This window comes from Clinocottus analis, unplaced genomic scaffold, assembly GCF_023055335.1.
Source record: "Clinocottus analis isolate CAN_PGR_092001 unplaced genomic scaffold, fCliAna1.0.p SCAF_19, whole genome shotgun sequence".
Classification (NCBI taxonomy): domain Eukaryota; kingdom Metazoa; phylum Chordata; class Actinopteri; order Perciformes; family Cottidae; genus Clinocottus; species Clinocottus analis.
In genome coordinates, this window is record NW_027175920.1 from 15,314,686 (window position 1) to 15,342,032 (window position 27,347).

At 42.2% G+C, this 27,347-nt stretch overlaps 3 protein-coding genes across 3 annotated transcripts; 1 reads left to right on the forward strand and 2 right to left on the reverse strand.

Moving 5' to 3' along the window:
- The first annotated feature begins 2,608 nt into the window (after positions 1 to 2,608).
- LOC137789575 (transcription factor A, mitochondrial-like) lies at positions 2,609 to 6,713 on the forward strand. The gene is made up of 7 exons (XM_068583287.1): positions 2,609 to 2,866; positions 3,688 to 3,830; positions 4,414 to 4,484; positions 4,692 to 4,841; positions 4,998 to 5,093; positions 5,496 to 5,552; positions 5,662 to 6,713. Exons 1-7 carry the CDS (start codon positions 2,781 to 2,783, stop codon positions 5,926 to 5,928), a joined length of 870 nt encoding a protein of 289 aa, XP_068439388.1. The 5' UTR covers positions 2,609 to 2,780; the 3' UTR covers positions 5,929 to 6,713.
- A 2,706-nt stretch (positions 6,714 to 9,419) lies between these two features.
- On the reverse strand, positions 9,420 to 16,290 carry zgc:171971 (uncharacterized protein LOC569690 homolog). The gene is made up of 9 exons (XM_068583828.1): positions 16,200 to 16,290; positions 15,580 to 15,783; positions 15,019 to 15,065; positions 14,741 to 14,895; positions 14,486 to 14,604; positions 11,980 to 12,067; positions 11,591 to 11,829; positions 10,774 to 10,911; positions 9,420 to 10,372 (listed from the first exon to the last, which is right to left on the reverse strand). The coding sequence occupies exons 2-9, from the start codon at positions 15,751 to 15,753 to the stop codon at positions 10,235 to 10,237; spliced, it is 1,098 nt and encodes a 365-aa protein (XP_068439929.1). The 5' UTR covers positions 15,754 to 15,783; positions 16,200 to 16,290; the 3' UTR covers positions 9,420 to 10,234.
- Positions 16,291 to 20,984: 4,694 nt separating this feature from the next.
- LOC137789744 (ectonucleotide pyrophosphatase/phosphodiesterase family member 7-like) lies at positions 20,985 to 26,710 on the reverse strand. The gene is made up of 5 exons (XM_068583512.1): positions 26,428 to 26,710; positions 23,696 to 23,841; positions 22,941 to 23,573; positions 22,315 to 22,561; positions 20,985 to 21,097 (listed from the first exon to the last, which is right to left on the reverse strand). The coding sequence occupies exons 1-5, from the start codon at positions 26,708 to 26,710 to the stop codon at positions 20,985 to 20,987; spliced, it is 1,422 nt and encodes a 473-aa protein (XP_068439613.1).
- Positions 26,711 to 27,347: the final 637 nt, after the last annotated feature.

Here is a 27,347-nt window from a genome sequence, read left to right on the forward strand (position 1 = left end):
GCTTAGTGCCTCAAAAGCACCTTCGCTTTTGACCGCGAAGGATGGATTGCCACGGCAACAGCATTACACAAAACAATAAAAACTTTGTGGGATGTCATCACAAAAGTCCTATGTGTACAAGTAATTTGATGTCAATCTGATTGTGACCTACTAGATAAGCAAAGTATAGAACATTTTACTTCCTGTTACCACTAGGTGGTGTATGACTAAAATAAAAAATTAGACTGCACATGTATTCAGGCCTGGCGTCTCAGACATTTAATCTGGAAAGGATCTAATGATGTGGAGTCGAGTTTCATCGGTGTATACGGTCATGGCGAAGGATCAAATTTGCGTGATGCTCCACCGTTCAATGGATACTTACAATCTTTAAGGTTATGCATTATTAATGTCTTAAGTCTCTTCTGACACATTTTGAGAGGGATCTGAATCTGTGAGGAGAGCGTACAAGTAGAAAACGTGTTACTTCCTGTTGCCACTAGGTGGTGCTATAACTAGGATTTAAAATTACCATTTGGATATCTTCAGGGTCTGGAGGTCATGACATGAGAAATATGGAGCAGATTGCATAATGTACGGGTGAGTTATAACTTCTTCCATTTTTATGTAAAATGACGTCTCTTTGGCGCTGCTCTGCGCTCACATAGTTCAATATTTTGAAAATCCTTTCATAACTTTTCCCTGCATTGGTGTCAACATCATATTCCCCAAATGTGAAATCAATCACGTTTAATCTCTTGGAGAAGTTTGTTAAATTATGACCCCTGGGAAACGAGAATGCCAAAATTGAGCGATTCACTACAGCACCCCCTAATGTTTAAATATTCTGAAAAAAAATGTGTACGGTAAGGGACACTTTTTTGACATATGCTATAAAGTTTGTGAGGATAGGCCAAGTGATTTGGAAGTTATGGGTAGCTTGACGTATTAAGGCCACGCCCCTAAGAGGTTAGTTGGTTTATATCTTCTAAACGCAATGAGATGTCAAAAAAGTTTAGGATGTCGTTTGATCACATTGAACCAGTAATGATCCACAGAAAGTTTCATAACAATCGGACCGAGCGTTTAGGAGAAGTTGGGAAAAAAGTGTGTTTCACACAACTCAAAATGGTGGAAAATCTAAGTAGGCGGAGCTTAATACTACGATTGACTTTTTTTGTAGAGAAGTCCCACCCGGACATGTGTGCAAAATTTCAAGTCAGTCAATTGGTGGAAAAAGATTGGTGTGTACATTTTGAAGAATTTACATTTAGCCCAAGCACCTGGTTTGTCTATGCAATGACAAACAATGAAAATGCGAAAATTGAGCAATTCACTACAGAGCCCCTTAGTGTTTAAAAATTCTGATAAAATGTGGGTACGTTAAGGGACACTATGTTGACATATGCTATAAAGTTTGTGAGGATCGGCCAAGTTAGTTGGACGTTATGGGTATTGATGTATTGAGCCACGCCCCCTAAGAGGTTAATTGGTTATATCTTCTAAACGCAATGAGATATCATGAAAGTTTAAAATATTGTTTGATCACGTTGACCCAACAATGAGCCACAGAAAGTTTTGTAAGAATCGGACCGGTCGTTTAGGAGGAGTTGGAAAAAAAGTGTTTTTCACAAAATTCAAAATGGCGGAAAATTAAGTAGGCGGAGCTTAAGGGTCCTATTCTGGTTTTTGTAGAGCAGGTCCACCTGGACATGTGTGCCAAATTTCAAGTCAATCAGACATAGGTTGCGAAAATGGATAGCTTTTACATCCAAAGGGGGCGCTAGCCAGCTAATTTTTGCAACTTTTTTCTGACACCCCAACCGGATTGGCATTTTCACCAATTTAGAGAGGTGTGGAAATTTTGAATGGTGGACGCTTATTCCAAGGACCTCATTTGTCCATGCAATGAGGAACAATAATAAGAAAAAGATGAACAAAATTAAACATTTCAGTTTCAATAAGTCCTCCGCTCTGACATATTCAGTGCTCGGGCCCTAAATTTATCAAAATTTTAATGGACTATGTAGTGGCCAATTGTCCCGTAAATAAAAAGAAAAATAAAAAATAAAATCAAAAAGCCACTGATGCACCATAGGTATAAGTAAATTACGCAGCTTAAAATAACGCAGGGTCCATGTGGGAGTTCCAGTTTTACTGATGTTTTATTGTAACTTAAACAAACAAAATAACTTCCCATGCTGCCTACCCTGTCCTGACCTGTCGTCGTGGCTGTTGTCGCTGTTGGCTGGCTGGTAAAAAGTCATAGGCCTACCCAGGTGCATCACGGTCCTATACCGGTCTACTCCTTTATATAATTGGGTGCCCATAGCAATTAACCAATTAACAAACTAGAAGACTAAGTAAACTAGCATGGAAAAAACTATCCTAATACGTCAACTAAATCTAATCTAAATAATCAAACGACTACAATTAAACAATATTACTTGAATAATATTATAATATATGTACGTGAATAAAATAAACTTATAATATGAGTAAATAGCTCCTACAGACTACATAACACAAGAAAACACGGGTGTTTGTAACGTGCTAAGTTCACGCGACGTCTTGCTAAAACCACGCCCATCTGAGTGTTTGACCTTTTTCCCACAATCCACCGGGGGGACACTGAAGGCGCCTTTTGCAGCCTGCAGACCATACATATCAACAAGGAGGAGGGGAAGAAGAGTCTCGGCTTCTACTAAATGCGTGAATAAATAACACGCTGCTTTTGTGGGACAGTACGCGCGTCTCTCAGTCCTCTTGTTTAACGTCCTTTAACCTTTATCACCGCCGACATGGCTCCGTTCAGCCTGGTGACAGCGAGCGTTAGCTGGCTGGCTAAGTCCTTCAGTGCTCTCCCCAGCACAAGCACCCTGGCGAGGTAGCTACCGTAAAGTTCCTTTACCGTCTCAGAAAGCTAGCATTAGCTTGCTCTCTGCACTTTGCATGGCCTGTTAGCACGTTTTTTATCATTAGAAGTTAGATTTTACTTTAACGGAAAGTGTTTAAAAAGGCTATCCTAGCATTAGTTAAGGTTAATAGCAGGCTACGTATGTTAATGTTGAGGTTTACTTAACTTTTTTGCGTTAGGTTATTCGAGTACAGTATTAGGACTGTTGTTGAACTAGTAACCTCTCTCTCTCTGACTTCAATAAAAAACTCCCATGTATTGCGGTGTCAGACCTTGATGTGAGCAGCTTTTAGGTGATCATATCCAACAGGAATATAGTGATAAAGACGACTCTGGTTAAGTCTCATTCAAAATGGATTAATTCCCCTGAAAGCAATGCACGTGCGGTTAGTTGAGGTTGCAGCTGGACAGAGGCTTTTTTAAGGGAGTTTTAGACCTCTTACGGTTTAATGCTGCTTTTTTAAAATTGTGTTATGACTTAAAGCCCTAACATGCAGATGGTCCACGACTAAGCAATAATTTACGTGAATAATAATAAAGTTACTCTTTTTACATTAATAAATGTCACAGCAAAGTCTCATTTAAGAAGTTTTTTTTGTCAAACTGCTATACTAATTGCCCAATCACATATACCATTCGTTCAAGGTAGTGTGTTCTGTGCCTCTTAAGTTTAAATGACCAGGTTCTTGAGTTGAGTTTGGTGTAAAGTTCACTCCATTAAAAATGTCAGAATTGTCTGCGCATTATATCATATTTATTTACATCTATTTGTGTGCAATTGCATGCTTTAGGTATACCAGTGTCCTCCCAGCTTCATACATCAACCCAGTGAGATGTCTGACCTCTCAGGCCAGCGGGGCCCCGAAGAGACCAATGAATGCATACCTGCGATATGCTGTGCAGCAGCGGCCGGTCATCTTCAGATACAACCCAGGTAGATCTGCAACACCTTGTGCCTGCTCGTAGGACTGTAAGCTTGAGAATGGCTTCAGTATTCGTTTGATGGGTGTAAATCTGCAGATTTTGACTTTGGGTTTTGGATTTTTGTTGTCTTTTACCCTTTGGAATAACAAACATACATAAAATACATCTAACATTTGGGAAATTGTGTTTTATTCAATAATAATATAAATGATACTGTAGAATAACAGCATCCTTAAAAATGAACGTCTTTAAATAGACTGAAAGATGCACGTTGCAGCACTATGACAGAGTCCTTCCCGAGTCATGTCCCAGACACGAGACAAGCTAGAACTCCCCGCCCCCATTGTTTGTGAGTGATGGGGCATCATCCACACGAGGTGTAAACACAGCACTCCTGAATGTGTTTAAAGACTAAAGTCCATGCTGCCTGTCAACCGAGTTAATGCACATCTTTGATATTGGTGAGCTAAAGTCAGTGAAATGTCTCTTCAGAGCTCGTGGCTGGGGATCAGTCTGAAGTTTTCCGTTGCAAGTCAAGGGTTCAAATGCTGCAGTTCTATTGTTAATACATGTCTTTTTATTGTTGTCCTCAGAATTAAAAGGAGTAGATGTCACCAGGCAAATCGCCCAGCAGTGGAGAACAATGGACCCAAAACAGAAACAGGTATTCCTTTAATTTCTTTTCTGTGTTAAATAGTATAAACTGAATGTGTCTTCATGTTTTTAATAGTGTAGTAAGGCAATGGCTGCAAGTGTCAAATCCTCTCATTCCTTCTATTACGTATCTTCTGTATTTTTACAGTCTCTCCACATGTGGGTTCTGTCAGTCTGTTGTGACTAAAGTTTTGCTCGGTCTCCTTCACCCTTGTAGCCTTTTCAGGAAGCCTTTGTGCAGGCCAGGGAGCAGTATAAGGTGGACCACCAGCGCTACAAGGCCCAGCTGAGCCCAGCACAGGTCCAGCAGCAAGTCCTGGAGAGGAAGCAGAGGTTGGCCAAGAGAAAGGCCATCCGCAAGAAAAGGGTAGAGACACTAGACATGCAATGTCGTCAAGAGCTTCAAGAAACTTTTTTATTAGACATTATTGTAAAACTATTTAGAAGTTTTGACAAGTCCTAAACCTTTTGATATCGGCTGTTCAACAATACGTTTGCCTTCTCTGTGCTTTGTGTAATCCAGGAGAATACCACCATGGGGAAGCCCAAACGTCCTCGCACTCCGTGGAACATTTTCATGTCGGAGCACTTTGAGGAGGCCAAAGGAACCACAGCGCCGGTCAGTAACCACAGCTTCATGACATGTCCTCTAGAGAAACAGTGATGGCACATGATCAGAGGGAATAATATTGATGCATGGACTGTTATTACACTTTATACTTTAATTAACAGAGAATGTGTTGTATTTGACCTTTATCTACTGGGAGAAAAACAGTTTGTACTTGTAAAATAATACTTAAATATTCTCTTTACTATATAAATGCACCATGGCTGCTAATTTCCATAGAGGTTTTTTGATCGGCTAAATGAAGGGGAGAGACATAATGCTATGATATGCAGCAACGGTCCCCAGCTGGAAGGACAAGCAGCTGGGACACATGTTTATGTGCTTGAATTATAATATTGACCAATGCTGAGCACAACAGTTACTGATGTGTTTCTGTTTCTGTGGTTCATTCAGGTAAAGCTGAAGTCCCTGCATGAGGACTGGAAGAAGCTGTCCAGTCATCAGAAACAGGTTGGCAAAGCAACCATTACGTCTCCTTTATTCTTAACAGTTTAAGCCCTTCATGTTGTCGCCGTTGTGTGTAAAACAAGAGATTCAGTGGTCATTGTCCATGTCGCAGGTCTACACGCAGCTGGCACAGGACGACAAAATCCGCTACAAGAATGAGATTACGGCGTGGGAAAACCACATGATCGAGATCGGACGAGAGGACCTGATCCGAGAGCGGACTCTGTCCTCCAAGATAAAAACTACTGCAAAAAAGTTGCCGACCGGGGCGAAGACGGCTAAAGCTAAAGTTGCAAAGAAGCCCTCTGGACTGGGGAAAAAGAAAACAACCAGGACGATCATAAAGCGCAGCGCCGTGAAAACTGTGAGCAAGTCATAAACTTGATGTCAGAAGTATACACACTGTTCCTACTCTACTCTCGGCAATCTTTTAAATGCTTCATTGTCCCGAGTGTACCCGCAATATTCTGGAGTATAGGTCACTGTTGCGATCCCGAAATCAACCACACATTTCTATTTTTGGTATCTCATAGAGTATTGTCTAAAAAAAAAGTCTTCTTAGTTTGCCTTGTCAGCAAATCTGTGTAAAGTGTCTAAATAGTGATCATGTGGCTGGTAGCCCCCTCCTGAAGGCATACATCTTCATAAGCCCGCCAATTAATACTTGGTTGTATTTTGTATTTTCATTGGATTTGTTGGCAATAAGAACTGAAAGCACAGCAGCCTGAAGCTGTGGGAGGGTTGACAGAGACGTCCTCTAAAGTCCAGCCTGCACTCTGGCTCCATGACTGACCTGACAACCTCAAACTGTGAATTACTGCAGTAACATTATTGACTGACTCTTTTTTTTTTTTTTTTTAAACAAATTAGTTATGAAGTTCTAAATTATGCATTGTTCCAGTCCAGCTTTATACGTTAAGTTTTCTGTTTGTTTCGTTAACCTGTTTAAAAAAAGCAGGTTTTTTTGGTAACAGCTTCTTCATCCAGGTGATTATGTGTCATAACTTTCTGCTCATCAGGGTCCTGAAGTCTCCAATCCTTCTGGCCTCCATTTTGATTGAACAGCTACTCTGTGTTGACGGTTGCTTTCTGCTTGTAGAAAGCATGTATAGAGCGACCAGCGTGCTGTGTATTTACTGAATAAAGATGTACATACACTTTTCTACAAAAGGAACTTTGCTGGTGACTGAAATACACTAAGACATCATTTGAAGAACACGCAGTCTGAACACAACGGCATGCTCTAAACGCTCCGGGCTCACTTTGTTTCTGCTATATCATGAAGTAGGATTTTTTTTACTGAAATTCAATCAACGCTCATCTCACATTATCACAGTCGCGGTCTGTGGTGTTGGCCATTAGGCCAGCTGTAATCGCAGCAAAAAAAAAAGTGTCACAGACCGACACACTCATACAGTCCGCTCCACCACGAGCATACGGGGCGAGGGGCCTGACCCGCGGACCTGCGAGGTGCGCGTTACGCACGCAGCCCCTCACTTTTATTGCGCAATTGGTTTTCAGAGACCCTTTGACTCGCGCGTGCGTTAAACTCCTTGGTCTGTGTTTCAAGACTGGTCGGGTGGGTTGCCGATATTGTCGCAGACCCCAGACGCCCTTCACGTGGGCCGGTCCCCACCCCGGGAAGCGGCGACGTCCGGGCGACCTGAAGCACGCGACCGGAGCCGGCGTGCCACCTTCGGCCTGAGCCTTTCAAGCCTACATAGAGCCGAATGTACAAAGCTGTAACATAACCAGTATTTCACTCACCAGACATACACAAACCTCTGTGGGAAAGGGGTCATCAGTAAGTCCTGAGATTCTAGCTTCTAGGTTTTGGCAGGGCCCCTTGTTGAAGTTTTCTGCAGCACCTGGCACAAAAATAAATGAAGCAAAAAGTGAAATTCTCTACATAAACTGGAGAGAGCCAGTGGAACACCTAGGCCCCAACAGAAAACAAGATCAAATCAAAATCTTACGAGTGCAAATAGGCAAGGAAATGGTTCGCTTAGAAGCAGCGCTAAGATACGAGTGTTTCCCAGACGCGCTCTTAACTGCCTTCTTAAGATCTCGCCAAAGAAGCTTCCTAAGACGCTCTTAGTGGGAGCTGTCCACCGCCGTGGTGATGAAACTAAATCAATCGATGCCAGGTTAATCGATCACCCACCACTTTATCAGCGCATAAACCACACACAACACGCTGTGGTCCCCACACACAGGTGCAATTACGGTAAGCGCGCGCGTGTGCGTGTGCGTGTGTGTGTGTGTGTGTGTGTGTGTGTGTGCCATCCACGACACCAATCACCCGGGATCTCAGCCATGGCATGAAATCCACGGTGGACCTGGTGGACCTCGTCCCGTGTGGTGGCATTCTGATGTGTGTCCGCATGGCGCAGGAGGATCGGTGTCACGCTGCCGCACTGCGTGAACCCGATGTCTTGCTGAGGCCGGTGCCGTCCCCCACCACCTCCAGGGAGCTCCCCATGCGTAAAGACCAGGCTGAGGGCAACACTGCAGCGGGTTGGCCTCTGGATGTGTGGCGACACTAGTGTGACGAGGCGTTGGATCTCCACACGGGGAAGCCGGTACTTGGACTGGACGGCCCGGTCCGACAGCACAGGGCGACGCTGTTGGTTAGCAGAGAGGTGATGCTGTATTGCAGCCGTGGTGTCTCTCACGTGGACTTCAGCAACGCCTTTAGACGTGGAGCCTCTCTTGATGAGGTTCAGCAGAGTTCAGTTCCACCTGTCAGTTTCCCTGATATCTACAGAATACCACAGGGTTGTTGATGTTTTTATAGCTAACGTAAACTCATATGCAGATGCAGAATGTGTGTGAAAACGCAATGAGTGATAGTAATGCTGATTCATTTTATTTATGTAGCTACAGGAACACAGGGGAAATTCTTTATTTTTATATGTTTTTTTTTTGTCTATTATTTTTTCTTGCGTCAGTGTCCTGCAGCTGTGTGCGCACATTCCTCATTACGCATGGTTTTAGTATCCTTTGAATGTTATAATAAATAAATAAATAAATAAAGATATAACTTTCCCTGACGCGGCTGCAGTGAGCATTTGTCGCTAAGAAGGCTGTTAAGAGTGGGTCAGACTGATCTTACGTTTCCTTCTTAGTTAAAGAGCGTCTTAAGCTAAGAACGACTCTGGGAAACGCGTCCTTCTTTCACAGCGCTCTTAAGACGCTCCTAAGACGCTCTTAGCGCTTAAGAGCGTCTTAACGAATCTGGGAAACGCGGCCAAAGACATCTATCAGCTGAGGTAATGAAATGGTGGGCTATCATTAACTGTGTAAAGGAGAGTCTATGGAAAGCAAGAAATGGGTTTTGAAAAAAATATTGCATGCCAGATGGAATTGTTACAAAGTCTCTGTTGAACATCTTTACTGATTGTATGTTAAAAGACAGGTCAACAAAAGAAAAGAAACATATCGCAGTGGAGAGTCCCTCACTCCCGCTATACTTGACCTTTTTTGAGAATGTATAATTTGTTGAAGTGGGAAAGATGATTTGGGAAAATATTGTGCACAATGTGTAATGGAAACCTGAAAAATGTTTTTGTTTTGTTTTTTCTTGAATGAACCTTGAAAATGTAACATGTACTGGACTCAATGAACGTCCAAAAAAAAAAAAAAGTAATTGACTCGGAGCATGAAGCTCTGATCCAGAGCCATGAGCGGACGTAGAAAAGATTTCGGCATTAGGTGGAAGTTTGGAACGGGATATGAAGTGAACATTAATACTTCTGTGTCAGTGTTTACTGTCAACTCCAACATCGGCATCGAACATTGACACTGAAAATACTTTGTCAAAGTTGGCTTAATACAACAAAAGTTACAAATTCCAGCTGTACATCAGAATTTGTATTACTATTTTTTATTAAAACAGAAATTCTTTGACCAAGATATCAAGGTTACAAAAATATAAAATGAAGCATGAGACAACAGATACAAAATATTAAATATATCTCAGGAATAGCAATTACACAACTCTGAAAGTTCTTTCCATGACTTAAAACGGGGAAAGCTGTTCTACCACGTTCTACGTTCTAGTGAGCCAACATGGCGGTGCCATCAGAGCAGTCCAGGAATGTCCGTCTACTGTGCACCACTTTGTCCATGGAACAAAACCCACATGGCGAGGGGCGGGTCTCAGGGAATGAATTAAGGAGCAGGGAGCTCATGGTCGGACTGCTGCACCGTCACGTACGACAAGCGAGTCGCCAAAGAACCGGTCCGTCAGAAGTAGAGTCGCTCGGTGGTTTTGATGGACGTTCCGATGTCTGGAACGTCCCCTAACTGGTTCCCAGTCATCAGAGAAATCAAAGCATAGACGTGATGAAAACAGGTTACTGAGCGACTGTGACTCAGTGGTGAGCAGGGTTGTCCTTTAATCAGAGGATCGGCGGTTCAATCCCCGTCTCTGATGTCGATGTGTCCCTGGGTACTTAACCCAACTTGCTCCTGTAGCTGCTTGTGGTGTGTGAATGTTGGCTACTCCTGATAGGCAGGTGGAAACGTAGCTCCTCCCATCAGTGTATGAATGATGTGGACTAGAAAAGCGCTCCACAAGTACAAGTCCATTACTGAGGGTAACGTATTGCTGCCTACATCAGATCAGCGGCCCCACAAAGAGTCGTTGAACTCTGCCGGGCCCCTGCTCAGTGGAGGAGGGGTCAGTGTCCTTGCTGCTGCGCTGCAGTCTGTCTCAGTAAAGCCTGGAAGTCAGGAGACAAGACCAGCTTGTGGTGGACGTTTCCCAACACCTTCATGTCTCCGGTCCGACCGTCAGACAGACGCACGGACACCAGTTGCTGCAGACAGAAAGGGGGACTTAATATTGTCGTGTAAAAAAAAAGAAGTGATTGGCTCACATGTTCTGGTCGTGTGATGATGAAGTACGGGAGAGAAATATACAACAGATAGATTGCTTTTTGCAACCAAACTTTGTATTGATTAAAATGTAAATGCTGCAATTTATTTGTGTTTAGATAGAATCAGTTGCTTGCTACGGTCTCTTCACAATAAAGGCTTAGAATGGTTACTTCAATGTTTCCTCCTACAAAATAAAAGGATAATGATTTAACTGAAATGTAGAAGTACAAATTTAAACAGTCAACTGTCTGCACACACACATGCACGCATGCACACACATCTACACACACACACATGCACACACACGCACACACACAAACAACCACACACACACGCCTACCTGCAGGAAGGAGAACGCAGTTCCCTCAGAGACGTCCATGACGATGTGACCCAGCTTCAGCTCCACCTTTCCTGACTTCCTGATCTGCAATTTACCCAGAAACCCCTCTGGGAGTTGTGAGAGCACAGGGCAGCCCTCCTGAGGACAGGCAGAGACACACACTGTGAGTGTTAGCACCGGTAACTGGCGTATACCAGCATTATGATGAGAGTCAAGCACCAAAAACCTCTGCAGCACATGTTCAGAACCACTTTAACTGGTGAAATCACTTGAGCGCTCTGAACACTTTAATTCATCTCCTGGTGCAATATCCATTATGTTTAAGTACTTTATACACATTTTTATTTCATTTGTATATTTAATATTTTTCTACTGTTAATTTTGTTTTATTACCGTTCTACTGTTTATTTACATTACTTGATTTTTTGATCTGTATTCACTTGTGAGCAGTGCTGCTGTAATCCTGTAATTTCCCCCCTGAGGGACTAATAAAGGATTATTTTATCTTATTCTCTCTACATATACTAGTGCTATTGTGGATTATTTTTGACTGTTTTACTACTGTTTACTTCTATTTATTACTCGTTTCACATTTTATTACCACCTCTTGCTGCTGTAATCCTGCTATTTCCCCAGTGCGGCGGGACTAATTGTATTTTATCTTAAACCTGGACTAGGACCATGCATGGTGATAACCAAAAGAATACATACACCACAAAATGCAGCGGCGTAAGCACAAGTGTGCTTAATATGGAATAGACGCAACGCACCACACATTGGGAAAAGCGACCCCAAACACGTTGCAGACGAAACTCACGTGTGCTTGTAGATGTGCAGGCCGCTTGTCTTCCTTCTTGGCAGCTTTCTCTGAGGAGGGGTCGGCCCTCTGTGCAGCATCTCTGCCCGGCATCGTGTCGGGCAGCTGCATGAAGAAGAGCTCCTCTCTGCCGGACAGGCTGAGGTCTCGCAGCAGCTCCACCAGGGACGGCTGCTCCGGTCTGGACGGCTCCGCTCGGCTGAGGCCCGGCGGCCTGAACGGAGGCGGGTTCTCCGGACCTGCCAACGCAAGAACCACAAACAAATTCAGCACTAAACGGGTTCAAAATGTCGACACGAGTGTCCCGATGAAATGAGCTCCCTGTTAAAATGCAACGGGACCCCGTGAGAAGCGGGGCAAAGAGCAGCAGTCCGATGGGGTTTCCTCACATGTTGCGGCGGCTGCCAGTGTTTGACTCAGAGGCAGCTGGATGGGCTTCAGCTTGGCATCGTTCCTCAGACCTGGGTCATCTATGAACTGTGGGTGCAATGTAGAACATTAGTCATCAGAGCCCATAATGAAACAGGCTGATTGTTAGCACGCTGGCAGACAGCGTGGATTTAAACTCTCTGGCTCACCGTCATTACAAACTAAACATTGTGCACAACCACGCAGCTATGAGACGCGACGGTAGCTACTGGGAAACTGCATTCTCATTGCACACCAGACAGGAAACAGATGGATTTCAACTGCTTATAAAAAAACATCCTCAACTTCTCCTCTGCCCTCCATGTCGAGGAAAAGATATTACCGTGAATGTCAATGTGTATCAAGCCGATGCTGAATAAGAAACAATGATTCTCAAATAAAAGACTGAGGAAAAAGGTTGTTTGGGATCTCTGCTCTATTGCATGTTATGATGTTGGAAGTTATATATTATTCTTATATTACCAACGGATCAAATGTCGACCTTTAATGTGAAAGGTGTCACTGGACTCGTAGCCAGATCCTGTTGTCAGATTCGTGGAGATTCAACCAAAGCTACAAGGAGAAGCTACAATGTTTGCAGTTATTTGTATTCTATTGTGTGTGTGTGTGTGTGTGTGTGTATATATATATATATATATGTTATATATATTTTTTATTTTTATTTTGTATATATCTGTTATCCCTGTTCCTAAAGTTTATTTTGTGTGTTTAGTTTATTCCATTTGGTGTCTATAAAGTGTTGGGCGCTACTCCGACAATAAATTTCCCCATTGGGATTAATAAAGTATATATCTATCTTGGACTCACCAGCATCAGGTGAACACAAGGAATGCTAATGTTGCTCTGCTAACCTCACAGCAACAACAACCTACAGGTAGTAACATGTCATGCGTTTCCAGCTTGTTGTGCTGCCCCCATGTGGCCGAGACAAATAAATGCAGCTTTAAAAGGGCAGGTTTACAATTGTTCTGGTGCGTCCTAAAACAACAATCAGGTTCCCACATGACCATCGGAACAGTTCCTAAATAAAATCATTGTTGCGCTTGTTCATACTGGCAGTGAAAAGATGGCCGACGCCATCTTGATGCATGAGTTCTTCATGTGCATGCTGAAAACAAACTAACTGCAGCCACGGCACATGTCCATGCATCAGACTGGTGGAGCAACTAAAGAGTCTATAAGAGAGGCAGACCAGCTCTTTATGCGTGCTGTGATCTTCTCCCACATTACATCCTGTTGGACAGGCTGGTCACCACTCTGCAACATTGACAGCCCTACAAACACACTAAGAACTCTGACGTCACCATTGTCATATGGTTCAAAAGTACAATCTGTTTCATTTGGATATTTTTTGGCAGACGCTTGGCCCGTCTTTAAGGTCCTTGCACCTCCCACACTGAGTCAGTTCATAATGCAGTCAGGTGGTACATCGGAGGGGACTGTGTTGAACCATACAGAACAATCCTCCTGTGGAGTTAAGAGAAGCACTCGACTTTGAAACATAAACTAAAGAGACGACAGAGCTGCTAAAAGTAATCAGACTACCTGGTCCTCTCTGGCACTGACGTCATATGCTCATAGATTTTACAAATCTGCTACTTTTGTTAAGTATTTATCTATTTTATTGTATTGTTGTGCAGTAACGTGTTGTTTATATCAGGCCACTAAATGAATTGTAATAAACTACACAGAGACTACAGACAAAAATGAGCAAAAATGACCAATCGCTTGGCCACCTGAAGCGTTTGTGCCTTAATGCTCATGGACTTCAGGAGAGCGAAGAGTTTTCAGCAGCTGGGAGTGTCCCTGGTTAAGACTTGACATCATCCAGTTTGATTGGTCAACTTTCCTAGAGTTCACTGATCATTGAATCATAACTTTTTTTGAGCTTTATGTATCTACAGTAGGGGTGTCACAATACCAAAAATTCAGTAGTCGGTGCCAATACCAGTAAAATAACACGATTGTCAATACCAAATACGATACCACGATAAAAAAAAAAAGATATTTGAAAAACACGCCACACGTTTGCTACACTACACTTCACTGAAAGTTTTAGTTTACTTTCCAGATTTAGAATTAGCTAAGGAGTGAGTCCTCCCGCCTCATTTTCATCTTTGTTGAGAGTTGCACATGCCCAGAACTGATGATGACAAGTCGCGTTGGGACATCTCTGTTTTCTGAATGTAAACGTCGACTGGACCACTGCAGCGTATACTGCCCCATTCTGGTGACCTCCCTGATCTATAGGAAAATAAGTAGTAACACAAAGAGGATATTCTGGACAAACAGACTCGCTTGTGAAGATTCCTAATTGATTTGACAAACTGAAGCCTCATACAGACCTCAGCGCTTTCGTAAGACATGTCTCTTCTTCATATTGGTGCCTGACCAGACTTTTAAAACAGACTTGAAAAGTTGTGAATCTTTATTCTTAAGATATAGCAGTTAGCAGGATGTACTCACGTCATCCCTCTGTAGTTTATTGAGTATCTCATCTTCATCCTCCTCCTTCCTCTCTTTCTTGACAAGTTTGCAGACGGGCGAGGCGGTGGAGTCCTGCAGGTCTGTGGCACCACGCCAGCCTGAACGGAGACAGAAGAAGACCTGTAAGGCGTCTGTGACGGACGTCTGGTGGTGCACGCTCACATCTCACCCAACAACAATGAAGGAAAGGATTCTTTTAAAAAGAAAAAGAAAGAAGCGACATAATTTGTGCACCTGCTTTGCGTACGGTGTCGGCAGGGCCCTGCTCAAAGATGGAGTGAGACTGGATGGTCGGAGGCCTCTCTCTCCTCTTCCCTCTGTTCTCTCTCCTCCTCTCGTCCCTCTGTCTTCTCTCCTTCTTTGGAGCCACGTGGATCTTTTCCTTTAACCTTGGGAAGAACCGGACACCATATTTATAATCGCCACACACGCTCGGCACTTACTGCGCAAAATGTGCAAAGCTTGAAACGTTCCCGAGTGAACAGGAGACCAGAACGTTCTCATTGACTCACTCGTCTTTGCTTTTTCTCACAGCGTGGACGTTTGGCTCAAAGGTTTTCTTTGGAGAAAAAGAAGAAGAAGAGAACAGAGAATAAAACCTTTTTAATACCACGTATTTCTAAAATGGGATTCAGAACAAAGGTGATGCAAATACATAGTATATTAAATATGCTATAAATCCTTTTCCAGCTGGAAATACGTTCTAGTTCAGGATTACAGGATAACTATGACTTACCTTCTTGAACTGAGAGCCAGCTTTTGGTTCCTGCGTTGCAGGAACCAAAAGCAGCAACTAAATCAAATGAGAGTTTCTAACTGAAGTTGACCTCTGGCCTCCTTTTGAAAAGAGTAAATGTGTAAACAGCGTCACACCGTTGCTTTACCAGCATGAAAGGAACAGGGTTTGTTCCTCCAGGGGCACACAGATGGGTGTCCCTCAGGTTCGGGTGGGGGTACAGGGTGGGGGTACATGGATCATGGGGGTCCATGGATCTAAACTGTCATGATGTGCAAGTGTGAGATTTGGATCACGTGAGGCTGTTGATGCTTTTAACTGAACACATGTCCATTACCTTTGTCTTTTTTAAGACTCCCCCTAGTGTTAGGTCCCGGGTCCTGAGCGACGTCAGTCTTGCAGGTGGAGGAGGAGAGGAGAGACTCCTGACCCGGCCCGGGAGTCCTCGGCCCGCGGGGAAGCCGAGGCCGGAGCAGCCGGGAAGGCTCGCTGCCTCTCCGGAGTCGCTCATGTCGCGTCACCTGGCCCTCCTCTGGACGCTCTGCGTATACATGGCTGTGTTTTACTAGTGCCGGGAAGAAAGGGCGTAACACACAACAGACGACCTGCGTTTGTTGCGCACTGAGCCCAAACAATAACGCTCACGTTACTTTTTGCGACTGACGTATCTATCTGACATCGCCCAGAAACAGCTCCTGATTCCCCGCAGCGAGATCCGAGCGCGGGTCCGCTCCACACAACAGACAGTTTAACGACGACTTAATAACCTCCATTTTGTTCGCAGTCGCGGTATCAAAACAGACTGCGGCCGGATGCAAAACTACACCGAGAAATACAGACATGTTTCCGTTAATGCGAACCGGAAAACTATGAGTGTTCGCGTTATATTGTGTTGCTGCAACGCACAGCCGCCGCATACCCGTCGCAAAAGAACAACTTATAGCATTGACAACTCACCAGTTTCTTCTTGGCGCCTGTTTAACTTGTCCAGTTTAAAAGGACCGTGTTAATTTCTTTCCGTGTCGCGCTGCCATTGTTTTGCTTAAACTGCACTGCATCGGTCAACCACAAGATGGCGCTGTTTGTCCTCCTGTGTGCGGGTGTCCCGTCGCTCTCTCTCCTATTCTCCTAGCTCTTTGCGCAGTGCAACCTGACTTCATACTCTTTCCCCAGACACAAAACAGCAAGTACTGTACTTTAGTACAATTTTGAGGAACTTAACTTGAATCTTCGTACTAGTTTATACTTCTTGTACCGTTCAGATAGAACCCCCCAACCACTTGTATGACTACTGACTATCACTATTACTACTTGTTGCCTAATTTGCAGACAATAGGACTAGAGGCCTGTTAGACCATCTATTTCCATCCTTTTGCTTCTATATGTCATTTTAAACATTCTTCTGGACTAGTTTTCTGTTATGTATAACTTGTGTTATACCTTTTGCCCAGAAGAGTAACGAACACATAAAAACAAGATGAAAAGAGGAAATACAGGCAGAGGGCAGGATCGTTGCAGATTCACACCCACACACACTTCCACTGGGTCAGAAGGGATTCTTTGTGTATTGTATTGTTTTGGAAAAATGTTGCATGTTATGTATCCCTTTGGATATTGTTGATAATGTTGGACATTTATCTTGAGGCCTAATTCAGTATTCTTTGAAACTAATTATAGGCTACTTAAATATCAAAGCAAAAGTATGGTCCTTTTAATACATTGTACTACTATAATTGCTAATGCATGTGTTTTAAATGTTGCTCATGGAAAAGGGGCAGTAGTTTACAATGCCATTTATTAGGTTAGGTTGTTTCATATCCAACAATGCCATAACATATTTCATATTTTAAATTATTCCAGCACATTAAGTATTTTTTAGTGATAAGACTAATACAGCGTTTCACTCAAAAGTATCACATGTAGATTTAATGGACAGGTACAATGTTATTTTTTGTTTTACAAGTTACTAAAACTTTTACAATGGTAAATCTTCATCTAAATATAACTATTAACCATGGTGGTCAAAATAAAAGTGTTGCAGTAAAAAGTACAGTATTTCTACTGTGAAAGAGTATAAGTATGAAGCATCGTAAGACTGAAATACTCAAATTTACTCAAGTACTACTCAAGTTTTTACTGCTGTCTGCTGTTGTTCAGAATGAAAGGCAGAAGTTATCCACCAGAATTTAAAGTGCTCCACTAATGGGCACATAGTGGTGCTGTAGCTCATCAATAACCCATGTTTCCTTCTTCGTGGTTTTTCTTTCTACCAAATCTTATCAAAGTCTGTCACGTGGTTTTCGAGATACCCTGATGAACAAAGGACAAACAAAGAAACAGGAGCAAATGAGTTTAATGTTATCTTAATACAATGTGAACAGTTTATGAGGAGCATCTTTGTGTGTCTTTTTTATGTTGATTTTGCATCCCTTGTCTGATGTCTGACAGTGTGTACATCCCAATTGGTCACCAAAAACACAGGATGTTCTACTACATTCGGTTACATTTTGCAGGATGTGAGCCAGCATATTCTAGCACTTTCATGCCATGGATTTTCTACCTGCGCTTTCAGTCTGAGTCGATCAGCTGTTGCGGCAGATCGAGAATGTAGTACATCCAAGTTGAACACATAAAACATTCAACAGGTTGTATTTTGTAAGGGCAGATGCAAGAGTCAAAAGAAAAAGTATGTGATTTGGAACTATGATGGTCTCTGAAGCTGAGCTAGCTTACAGCTAACTTATGCTAACATCTTTGGATGTTTTTGGGGCGAATAAAGAAATTACCCAGCATTTAAATCAACCCGAAGAATTCAAGGCGAAAATGAAAGATTATTGTGAGAAGGAACATAGTGTTTTACATTGCAATTGTTATGTTTTTATTAGTATTGCGTGTCAGAGGAAATCAACACCCGAGGATGGGCTGTTTTTTACTGAGTAATGAACAATCAGCAGGAAAGAGAAGTAAAGTGGCAGGAGGGCAACAGCTGATTTGTTAGTTAAGAAAAACTAATTCTGACTTGTACCCAGACTGTGCCAGCGGTCCCCATTCCAAAGATTAAAGAACAAACTAACAAAAACGACCAGAACAAAGTTGTATCCACTATTCTCCAAAAAGATCTTATACCATTCAAGGGACAACACTGTGACTCATTAATATATTAAAGCAGGAACATGAATGGAATCAATATTAAATATTAAACTCATATGTCATTATTAACATATTTCCATCTTATATAGATTATCCATGATTGTGCTAACAAGAACAATGTTACAGTATTCAAGCAGTTGGTAATGTCAGGCAATGAAGGAAATAATACAACTGATGCAAAACCTGTTCACACAACAGGTTATTTACCTTAACAAAACATAATTAAGCATAGTTTGTCACATTGTGGCAATTAACCGTGTATCTCACATCATCAATTACAGAAAATTGTCTTTTACTGGCCTGGTTCTTCTTCTTGTGTGAGTTTAATTTGTCTCTAAAGGAAGTAATACAGCAGATCATCTAATTTAAAAACAAAGGTAACAGACAGAAATACCATCAGTCTGTTTTGTCTTCATTTTGTTATGGAATAATGTAGCTGGGTCTGTTGTGCCGCTATTTAAAGCTAACGCTTGTAAAGTACAGCCCCTAATGAAGCTATTTTAAAGCTAACGCTTGTTGAAGTACAGCCCCTGATGAAGCTATTTTAAAGCTAACACTTAATGGAGTTAATGATCTTGAGAAGCTATTTTAAAACTAACACTTTAATGTTGCTGATGAAGCTATTCCCGCTGATGAAGCTATTTAAAGCAAACGATTGATGAAGTAACACCCCTGATGATGAAGCTGTTGCCCCTAATGAAGCTATTTTAAAGCTAACGCTAGATTATGTACTGCCCCTGGTGAAGCTATTTAATGCTCCTTATAAAGCTATTTCCTTATGAGGACCTGTTGTTTAGCTTTCACAGCAAAATACAGCGACACTACTTTGAAAATGTTGCCCTCGGTCACCTTCATTCCTTCTTAACTCGTCGTCACTAGCACTTCTTTTCTCAATTGTTATCAGTATAACCTTCATTTGGCATTTGTTTATTGTCGTCTTGCATCAAACAAATCATACCTGATTTTGTATTTCATCAAACCAGTTGGATGGAGCACAGGCAACTGTGAGCCTTGGGAGGGACTCTGACAAAGTGGAGGTGTTAGATGAAGTCATAGGGTAACCCACAAAACCACCACAGAATCCTTTGAAGTCTGAGCAACCTTCCTGGCCTCGCAGTGATGTACAACCTGTACTCCACAGGCACCAATCACCACTACTCTTGAGTCTCTCCAGTGGATCCAGAATGCTGCAGCTCGTGTACTAACGAGTACAAGGAAGAGAGGTCACATTACTCATGTACTAGCTGCTCTCCACTGGCTTCCTGTAAGATCAAGAATCCCATTTAAATCCGTCTGCTTACCTACAAAGCCTTAACTGGTGATGCACCATCATATCTTAAGAAGCTTATATTGCCATATTACCCCACTGGAGAGATGTGCTCACTGAATGTGCTACTTGCGGTGCCTAGAGTCTTATAAAGTAGGTTGGGGGCCAGAGCCTTCAGTTATCAAGATCCTCTTCTGTTGAACCAGCTTCCACTTACAGTCCTGGGGGCCAGACAGTCACCTCATTTAAGAGTAGATTTAAGACTTGCCTCTTTGATAGCGTTTATAGTTAGGGCTAGCTCAGGTCCAGCCCCTAGATATGCTGCTATAGGCCTAGACTGCTGGGGAAAATATTAGGATACACTGAGCTCCTCTCTCCTCTTCCCTTCTTTCTCTCCTTCTGGATGAATTCATGTCTTTTTCAATGCACAACTGACACATTACTACTTCTTCCTGGGAGCCACTGTGCTTCCTCGCCTCACGTTTCCATGGATCATGGCTGTCTAAAACCGGTCCTGCCTCCTGTCAAGGCCCTGCTGATGCCCCTTCTCTTTACCTCCTTCTGCTGACATGGATTGTTGTTATCTGGATCGTGGTTCATGCCTACTACTCATTATATGAACAATTTCTGTCATATTCATTGAATGTGCTCTAACTCTGTGAGGTTGTTTATTCTGGCGGTGATCTTCCTCTTTGCTCTCGACCCCACTGTTTCCAAACAATTTCCTAGTATATGGATATCAACCTCTGCAGAAGGCATTTGCTTAATATTTGTCTCAAGAGAGTGGGCAGGATGTAACTTCTTATATTGATTAGACAACGATACAGGGAGAGGGTTAAAGAGAATGAATCTACCGAATATCCCCATAACTCCCCATAACTATTCTTTATTAACACAATACAGTTTATTACCTCTGAGCTGACATAAAACTAGTATAACTTGTTATACTAAGCATTGAAAGCTGCTAGACACTTTATCAACGCTAAAAACTAAATGTTCCCAGACAACAACATCACTCAGTAAGCTGCATGTATGTAGAACACATGCAGAATCCGCTTGAGCTATAGCAAATGCAACATATAAATGATATGCTAGTTTGAGTTTGTCAGGTTGTTTTACATCATGGGATTAATTTACAACTAGGCTACATTTGGTTATAAAGCAGCCCTGGGATGCTGAATTCTCCATCATTTTGAACACATTAACTAATATGGAACGTTTTCTACTTTGCCTACTGTAAGCATCTCTTGAATAAATGTAAATGCTGAAAATTACTTAAGTCTTTTCCTTTTCTTTTTAGTTTTCTTTTTAGATATCAAAATGAATTATTCTCGGGTCCTTTTCCACACGTTTAAAGAAATGGTAATGATGAACACCAGCACCAGAAACCCCATTGCTGCTGAGAAGCCAATCAGCACCTCCATTCGCTTTTTCTTTTCTGCATCTGAAGACAATTGGCGAAAAGAACAAAAAACAGGATTAAACACAGATAGAAACACTCCCTTACTTGCTTCTCTGATAGCTTTGAAATAACAACGACCTTAACGTACTGATAAGATACTAATGATGTCAGGGTTGAAGTCCTGTTATAAACATGAACCTTGAGAGGCTAAGAATGTTTTTATTGAGACATGGTCAAAGTGTAGATGTCTTCACCATCAATCAACTTTAATGACAGTAGTAACATGTAGAGAAGAAAAAAACCATTTCCTATCTCAGAGTCTTGACCTGTCACACTGATTCCTGGTTGATGGCCTTTGACCTCTTTCAGGTTAAATCCCACATTTTCAATGAACGACTCCACTCCTTGTTCTCTTCGGTTTCCTGGTCCACCTTCGGGGCTGCTTTACTCAGTAGTGGTGTTTCTCACAGCTGTCACATGTGATGTCATAATGATGCCACTTCCCACATCCTCACAAAGAAGTAGAGAAACTAATAGATACCCTTAAATGAAGTAGAATAAAACCCATCCTTAAAGATATCTCTTTTTAAATGTTTAACTTCCAAAAAATGTTTTTGGGTTTATGTTTAAAATAGTGAAATAGTAAAAATGTAGGCTTTTCCGAATGAGACAGTGTCTGCCACATTGCTCTTGCATTAATGGAAATAATGATCAGAATGTCACCAGATTTAAACCAGATTTTTTTCTTAGACAGTACTTTTACTATTTTTGAAATGCTTAAACACACATTATTATTAATTACTCTGTACATCAGCTTTCTCTACGAGCCGCTCCCCACATTCACAGCTATTCCAGCCAGTGAACACTGTGGTTAAAATTCCCTGTGCTCAAATATATGCTGGAGCTGCTGAAGGAGCAAAATCATCACAGTTATGAATGATTCAATCTGACCAGCTGAGGTCCAACGTCGGCTTTCATCATTTTCTCTGTGGGGATTCTCGTATATCTGACTTTTCTCAATATGATCTTCTGTACGTCCCAACAAGTCCACACAGCTGAGCCTACCGACAACCAAGGAAACTCCATATGCTGATGTAAACCATGAGATACAGTTAAAAGCTTTGGTCTTGGGCCTGAGATGCTTTTGTCAAAGTAATTGTCGCATGGGCAAGAATGAACTGTCTCACTCACAATTCTCTCGCACTGTGTTAAAGGGAATATATCTATCTAAGTGGATACATTTTTACACTTACTGTCGTTTTCTTCATCTGTGTTTTTCTTGGGAACCAGCATGTGTTTGGTATTGTCCAGGTGTCCATCGTTGATCTCTGGGTGTATTCCCAGTAGATGGCACATCAGTGGGTAAACGTCAACCAGATCAAAGGGATCTACCATGTTGTTTTTATGGAAGTCAGGCCCCACTGCCCTGAAGAAGGCTTTCATGTCCATAACTTTGTTATCACAGCCGTGATCTCCTTTGTTGTCATTTAGTGGTAAGAACTATATGGACACAAAAATGTAATTTCTCATGAGAAACAGATCATTTAATCATGTTGGGGCTTCGTATATATTAAAGAAACTCACATGAGATGTAAGTTGGTGTCTTAGTGGTGACACCTAATAATCACGCAGAGCCTTTTAAATTAGATGCAGGGGTAACAGACAATTAAGGCATCTGCATGAAATCAATATTTGTCTTTAACCTTTGCGCAAGCACATCTAAACTGGAAGGTGAAGTGCACTCAGTGGTTGCCCTTGTTTCATCCCAATCAGAGCAAATCTAACTTTTCAACACTTCTATGGAACAATTCTTAAACATAATGAACTCTTTGAACTCCCACGCCACTGAATATGGGCTACATGCACCAAATGCTCTCACCCCATTAACAATGTATCCAGGGTCAGCGAAGAGGATGATGGGTAGGAGTCGAGGATGGTTACTGTAATGCAGTCTGGCTGGCATCTCCTCCTTTTTATACACATGTAGATGAGGATGGCTTCCTTTTAGGGCCTGGTAGACCTTCTCCAGCTTCCCCTCTTTAGGAAGCAGCATCCCAGTGGGACCATAATCCACCAGATGGAACTGGATATCCTTGAAGCTAAAGCCAGGGATCTTAGAGAGGATGATTTTCTCAACTAGTCCACCCCGCAGAATCGTAGTCATCCCGTGGTCGGCAGTGATGATAATGTTGACTCGCTCAGTAAGGTCATGGTCTTGGATCTTTTCCCGGAGGTAGCCCACCGTGCGATCCACTTGCTTGACCATCTCACGACGTTCTGGGGAATCTGGTCCATATTTGTGCCCAGCCAAATCTGGTTCTCCAAAGTACAAGGAGACAAAGTCCAGGTCCTGTTGGTGGAACCACTCTCCAATCACCTTGTCAATGTTTAGCTTCCAATCGGTCTCGTTAGAATGATCATAGAAACGAGGTTCCACTTGCCTAACCTTCACAGTCTCTCCTTCGTATGTTGCTGCTGTGCCAGGGAAATGCAGAGAACCTGTTTTTAGACCCTGGAAGGATACAAACCAAGTATTCATTAATTAAAAAAATACTTCTGTAATTGTGATCTCCCATAGAGTTGAAAAATCTTCCAGGTAAGGAAGTAGAAAACAGATGGTTAGATCTATATAACCTGTCTCTGTGCGGTTATCCAGATGGGTAAGCTGCCATTGTCCCAGTAGGAATCAACAAACTGAGTCATGTAGTACTGCTTCTTCTCCTGAGTGGTAGTGTTGAACCACACGTTGTGGATCACGCCGTGGTTCTCGATGTAACGTCCTGACGGAAGGGAAAGAAAATAAGTAAGAACCTGGTATATGTTTATAATACACTTTTAACTTTGCCCTGAATTCTGTCAAAAGTGAGATACTCGTCTTTGACACTGCGTGACCAATTTGATCAAGGAACAACTAAAAACTAACTTGACAGGCAAGATTACATGAATATATGAACATATATGAACATATCATTCTTCCCTCTCTTTTCGACAGCACATACAAAAATGACAAAGATTGCCCAAGAATGCTTTTGCTCACCCCCCCAAACTTGATTCTTGTAAAACAAAAATGGTCAGACTTAGTGGTAAAGTCTTCACACAATTCAGAATAAACAGGATTCCTCAGGGATAGCATTACATTGACAACATGTAGTTTGAAGACCTCATCAAGGTCCTGCAGTGTGTCGCCGGTCAATTGAGTAGCGAAAAACTCCAGATTGCAAGAATCGTTCAGAAGAAACTTCATTGTCTCGCTTGCCTTTTAACGTGGTTAGTTGCTAAATTGACATTGGAGCATGAACGCTGCACTTTAAAAGTTGTGGAGTAGGAATTTGGCTTGAATTGAATTCTTTCTTTTGCATAAATTTTACTAAATCTTTCAAAAACTAACTGACAGGAGAAGGCAATTGAGAGTAGCTGTAACAATCTTAGTAATTTCTGTTTCTAAATCAAGTTTTGTAACAGAAAAGTAAGTGTATTATCTGCGAATAGCTCTGGCAAGTAAGTGATCATGATCGTGATGGTTTTCCAGAAAACAAGTGGTGGAGGGGTTGCTTTTTACCACCCGAGAACACAGACATGAAGGTAGGCGTGTCTTAGTGAAGGCGGGCAGGTCTCTCTTCTCCAATCCCTGTTTTTTTCAACAGGAATGTGTTCGGGTGATTTTCCCCTGGCGTTGATTGATTGATTGATAGATAGATAGATAGATAGATAGATAGATAGATAGATAGATAGATAGACAGATAGACAGACAGACAGACAGACAGATAGACAGATAGATAGATAGATAGATAGATAGATAGATAGATAGATAGATAGATAGATAGATAGATACTTTATTGATCCCAAAGGGAAAGTCAGGGTCCAAGTACCTTAAGACATCACACAACATGATATATACATACACACACTATTAAAAAGGATTGTCCAAAGAAAAATTAAAAACAAGTTGGGTGAGAAGGAGTCCAGGCTGGGGTGGAGGTGGAGGCCGTGTTGTGCAGAGGGCTCACACAGCCAGTAGATAGTGAAGATTGTGTAAAGTTTAAACAGTGAGTGAGTGTGGGGCTGTGCATGTTTGAGGGGGTAGAGACTACACAGAGAAGTGTAACACAGTACCTTTGATAGACTTTTTGACAGATTGTACCGTTGTATGGCTCTAGGGATCAATGATTTACGCAGCCTATCGGTTTTGCATGGCAGCAGCGCAGTCTGCAGCTGATCACACTCTTCTGTTGCATGAAGGTACCGTAGAGTGGATGGTTTTTATTGTCCATGATGGTGAGCAGTTTGGTGAGGGTCTTTTTGTCGGCGACTGAAGTGATGCACTCCAGTTTAGCACCGACCACAGAGCCAGCTTTCTTCACCAGCCTGTCCAGTCGCCCTGCATCCTTCTTCTTCGTGCGTCCCTGATACACCCCCGCAATTGCAGTGTCATCCGAGAACTTCTGCATGCGGCAGGACTCTGTATTGTAGCTGAAATCTGAGTATGTGCAGTAGCGGTCTCTCCAAGGTTTCTATTATGTGTGATGTGAGTGCCACCGGGCGGAAGTCGTTGAGTTCAGTTGGGTGGGACTTCTTGGGGAGAGGGAGTTCAGTTGGGAGGGGGAAAGAATTTCGGAGGGGTTCAAACATTGAAGGGAGACTTTTAATTCACAGATTAAGGCTCACATGTCCAGGACCGGGTGGACAAAAAAACAAGTTCATTGCTTCATTATTTATATTTTTAATCATGTTTTATTGACGGTTTCCTAATTTTTCACCCAATTTTGAGCTTTTTTTTTAGTGACCCCCATGATACTTGTTTATCGTTTCATGAGAAGTTCTATTGGATAAAATAAAGCAAGAGTACTTCAACTTGCTTTGTATTGTTGTATTTAATTATATTTTGATGAGAAGTATATTTTATAAGGTACATTATGGGTGATACCTAGCGTTAGTGAGAGTGTGACTATTTTTAATGTTATCGTTCTATGGTTAAAGTAGGGGAACTAAGGTTTCTCTGATTCTAACGCTGGGTTATAAGGAGAAAAATCCCACGCATAGGAAATTATTGATAAAAATCACCCAAACCAAATATGTTTGTGGGCACACATCCCAGGCTTGGCTTTGGGAGTAGTGACCTGTTCCCACTATTCTGAAGATAAACTTTTCTTCTTTATGTAAAATGTATTAACACAAGCAAACACAGGCATTTCTAGAGATTTTTGAGAAGTTTGCACAATTCAATAATTGTTTGACAGTAGACCATGTAACTCTCCGGTCAGTGAGTATCCAGAAGGTGTGCATGAGATATTATGCATTTACACACCAAACTTTGAGACACTGGAGAAGGCTTGGCAGATTGCTGTACCTGTACTTGTTGCTTTTACCTGACAGCATTGTGAAGTGTGAAGGGCTGGTAATGGTGAGGAAGGGGGGAGTAACATATGCCGCCTTCACCCCGTCCTTAGCCATCTCATCCAGGTATGGGGTGTCAACATCTCGGTCATAGTCCCAGCGGAAGCCATCGAAGGAGATGAGCAGCAGCTTATTTCTCGTGGTCCCAGTGAATTCAGCCTTGTCACTTGGTGGGGCAGCATCACAGGGCGAGCTGGCCATTAGGCAGAGGACAGCAAGGCAGAGCCGCGCCGTGACGGAAGATTTGATCCTCATTGTATCTAAAAATCCAATGGTTTTCCTTTTTTCACCCAACTTTTTTCAGCTGTGTCTCAAAAAATGAAGACCATATTATTTCTCTGTCTTGCTATAGAATTATGACCGATATTACTCGGAGGCAAGTATGACATTGCATGGTGTAATTTGAATGGTTACACCCCTAGTCAATGTCTGTGCAAAATAAAAGCTATTAGTCTGCCCTTATCAAGCCATAAACTACAGTTGTATACCTTTATGTAAGACAGTGATATAATAGGAAGAACCCTTTGCAACTCTAATAGATAAGACCGTCATAACATGTCATAAATTCATATGACAGAAATACCTAATCATTACATTTCGTGTTGCTTTTTTGATCCCTACTGTAGATAGCTGGCTTTCACAGTCATCAGAAGTAGATGTCTCATGCGTCAACTTTTTTTATTGTGATCATCCACATTTATGCTGCTAATCTTATCACCTGGCTAGATACAAGACAGCCATGCAATCTAGTCGAGTATAATACCGTTCCTTGTAATCAGTCAGGAGCTGCACAACCAACAAACACCCTGGTGCATTTCACCAGTCCTGTGTCATTCCAGTGAGTTCAGAACCTGAAAAGGAGCCAGACCTGTCTTAAGGTTGAAACTGTAGG

Coding starts and splice junctions, on each gene's coding strand:
- LOC137789575 (XM_068583287.1), top strand. CDS start 2,781: ATGGCTCCGTTCAGCCTGGTGACAGCGAGCGTTAGCTGGCTGGCTAAG. Junction 3,831..4,413: donor CATCTTCAGATACAACCCAG/GTAGATCTGCAA, acceptor TGTTGTCCTCAG/AATTAAAAGGAGTAGATGTC. Junction 5,553..5,661: donor TGTCCAGTCATCAGAAACAG/GTTGGCAAAGCA, acceptor TCCATGTCGCAG/GTCTACACGCAGCTGGCACA.
- zgc:171971 (XM_068583828.1), bottom strand. CDS start 15,753: ATGAGCGACTCCGGAGAGGCAGCGAGCCTTCCCGGCTGCTCCGGCCTC. Junction 15,066..15,579: donor GAGTCTTAAAAAAGACAAAG/GTAATGGACATG, acceptor TTTTCTCCAAAG/AAAACCTTTGAGCCAAACGT. Junction 14,896..15,018: donor GTGAGAAAAAGCAAAGACGA/GTGAGTCAATGA, acceptor GTTCTTCCCAAG/GTTAAAGGAAAAGATCCACG.
- LOC137789744 (XM_068583512.1), bottom strand. CDS start 26,710: ATGAGGATCAAATCTTCCGTCACGGCGCGGCTCTGCCTTGCTGTCCTC. Junction 23,842..26,427: donor ACACTTCACAATGCTGTCAG/GTAAAAGCAACA, acceptor CCCTTCCGTCAG/GACGTTACATCGAGAACCAC. Junction 23,574..23,695: donor GGATAACCGCACAGAGACAG/GTTATATAGATC, acceptor GTATCCTTCCAG/GGTCTAAAAACAGGTTCTCT.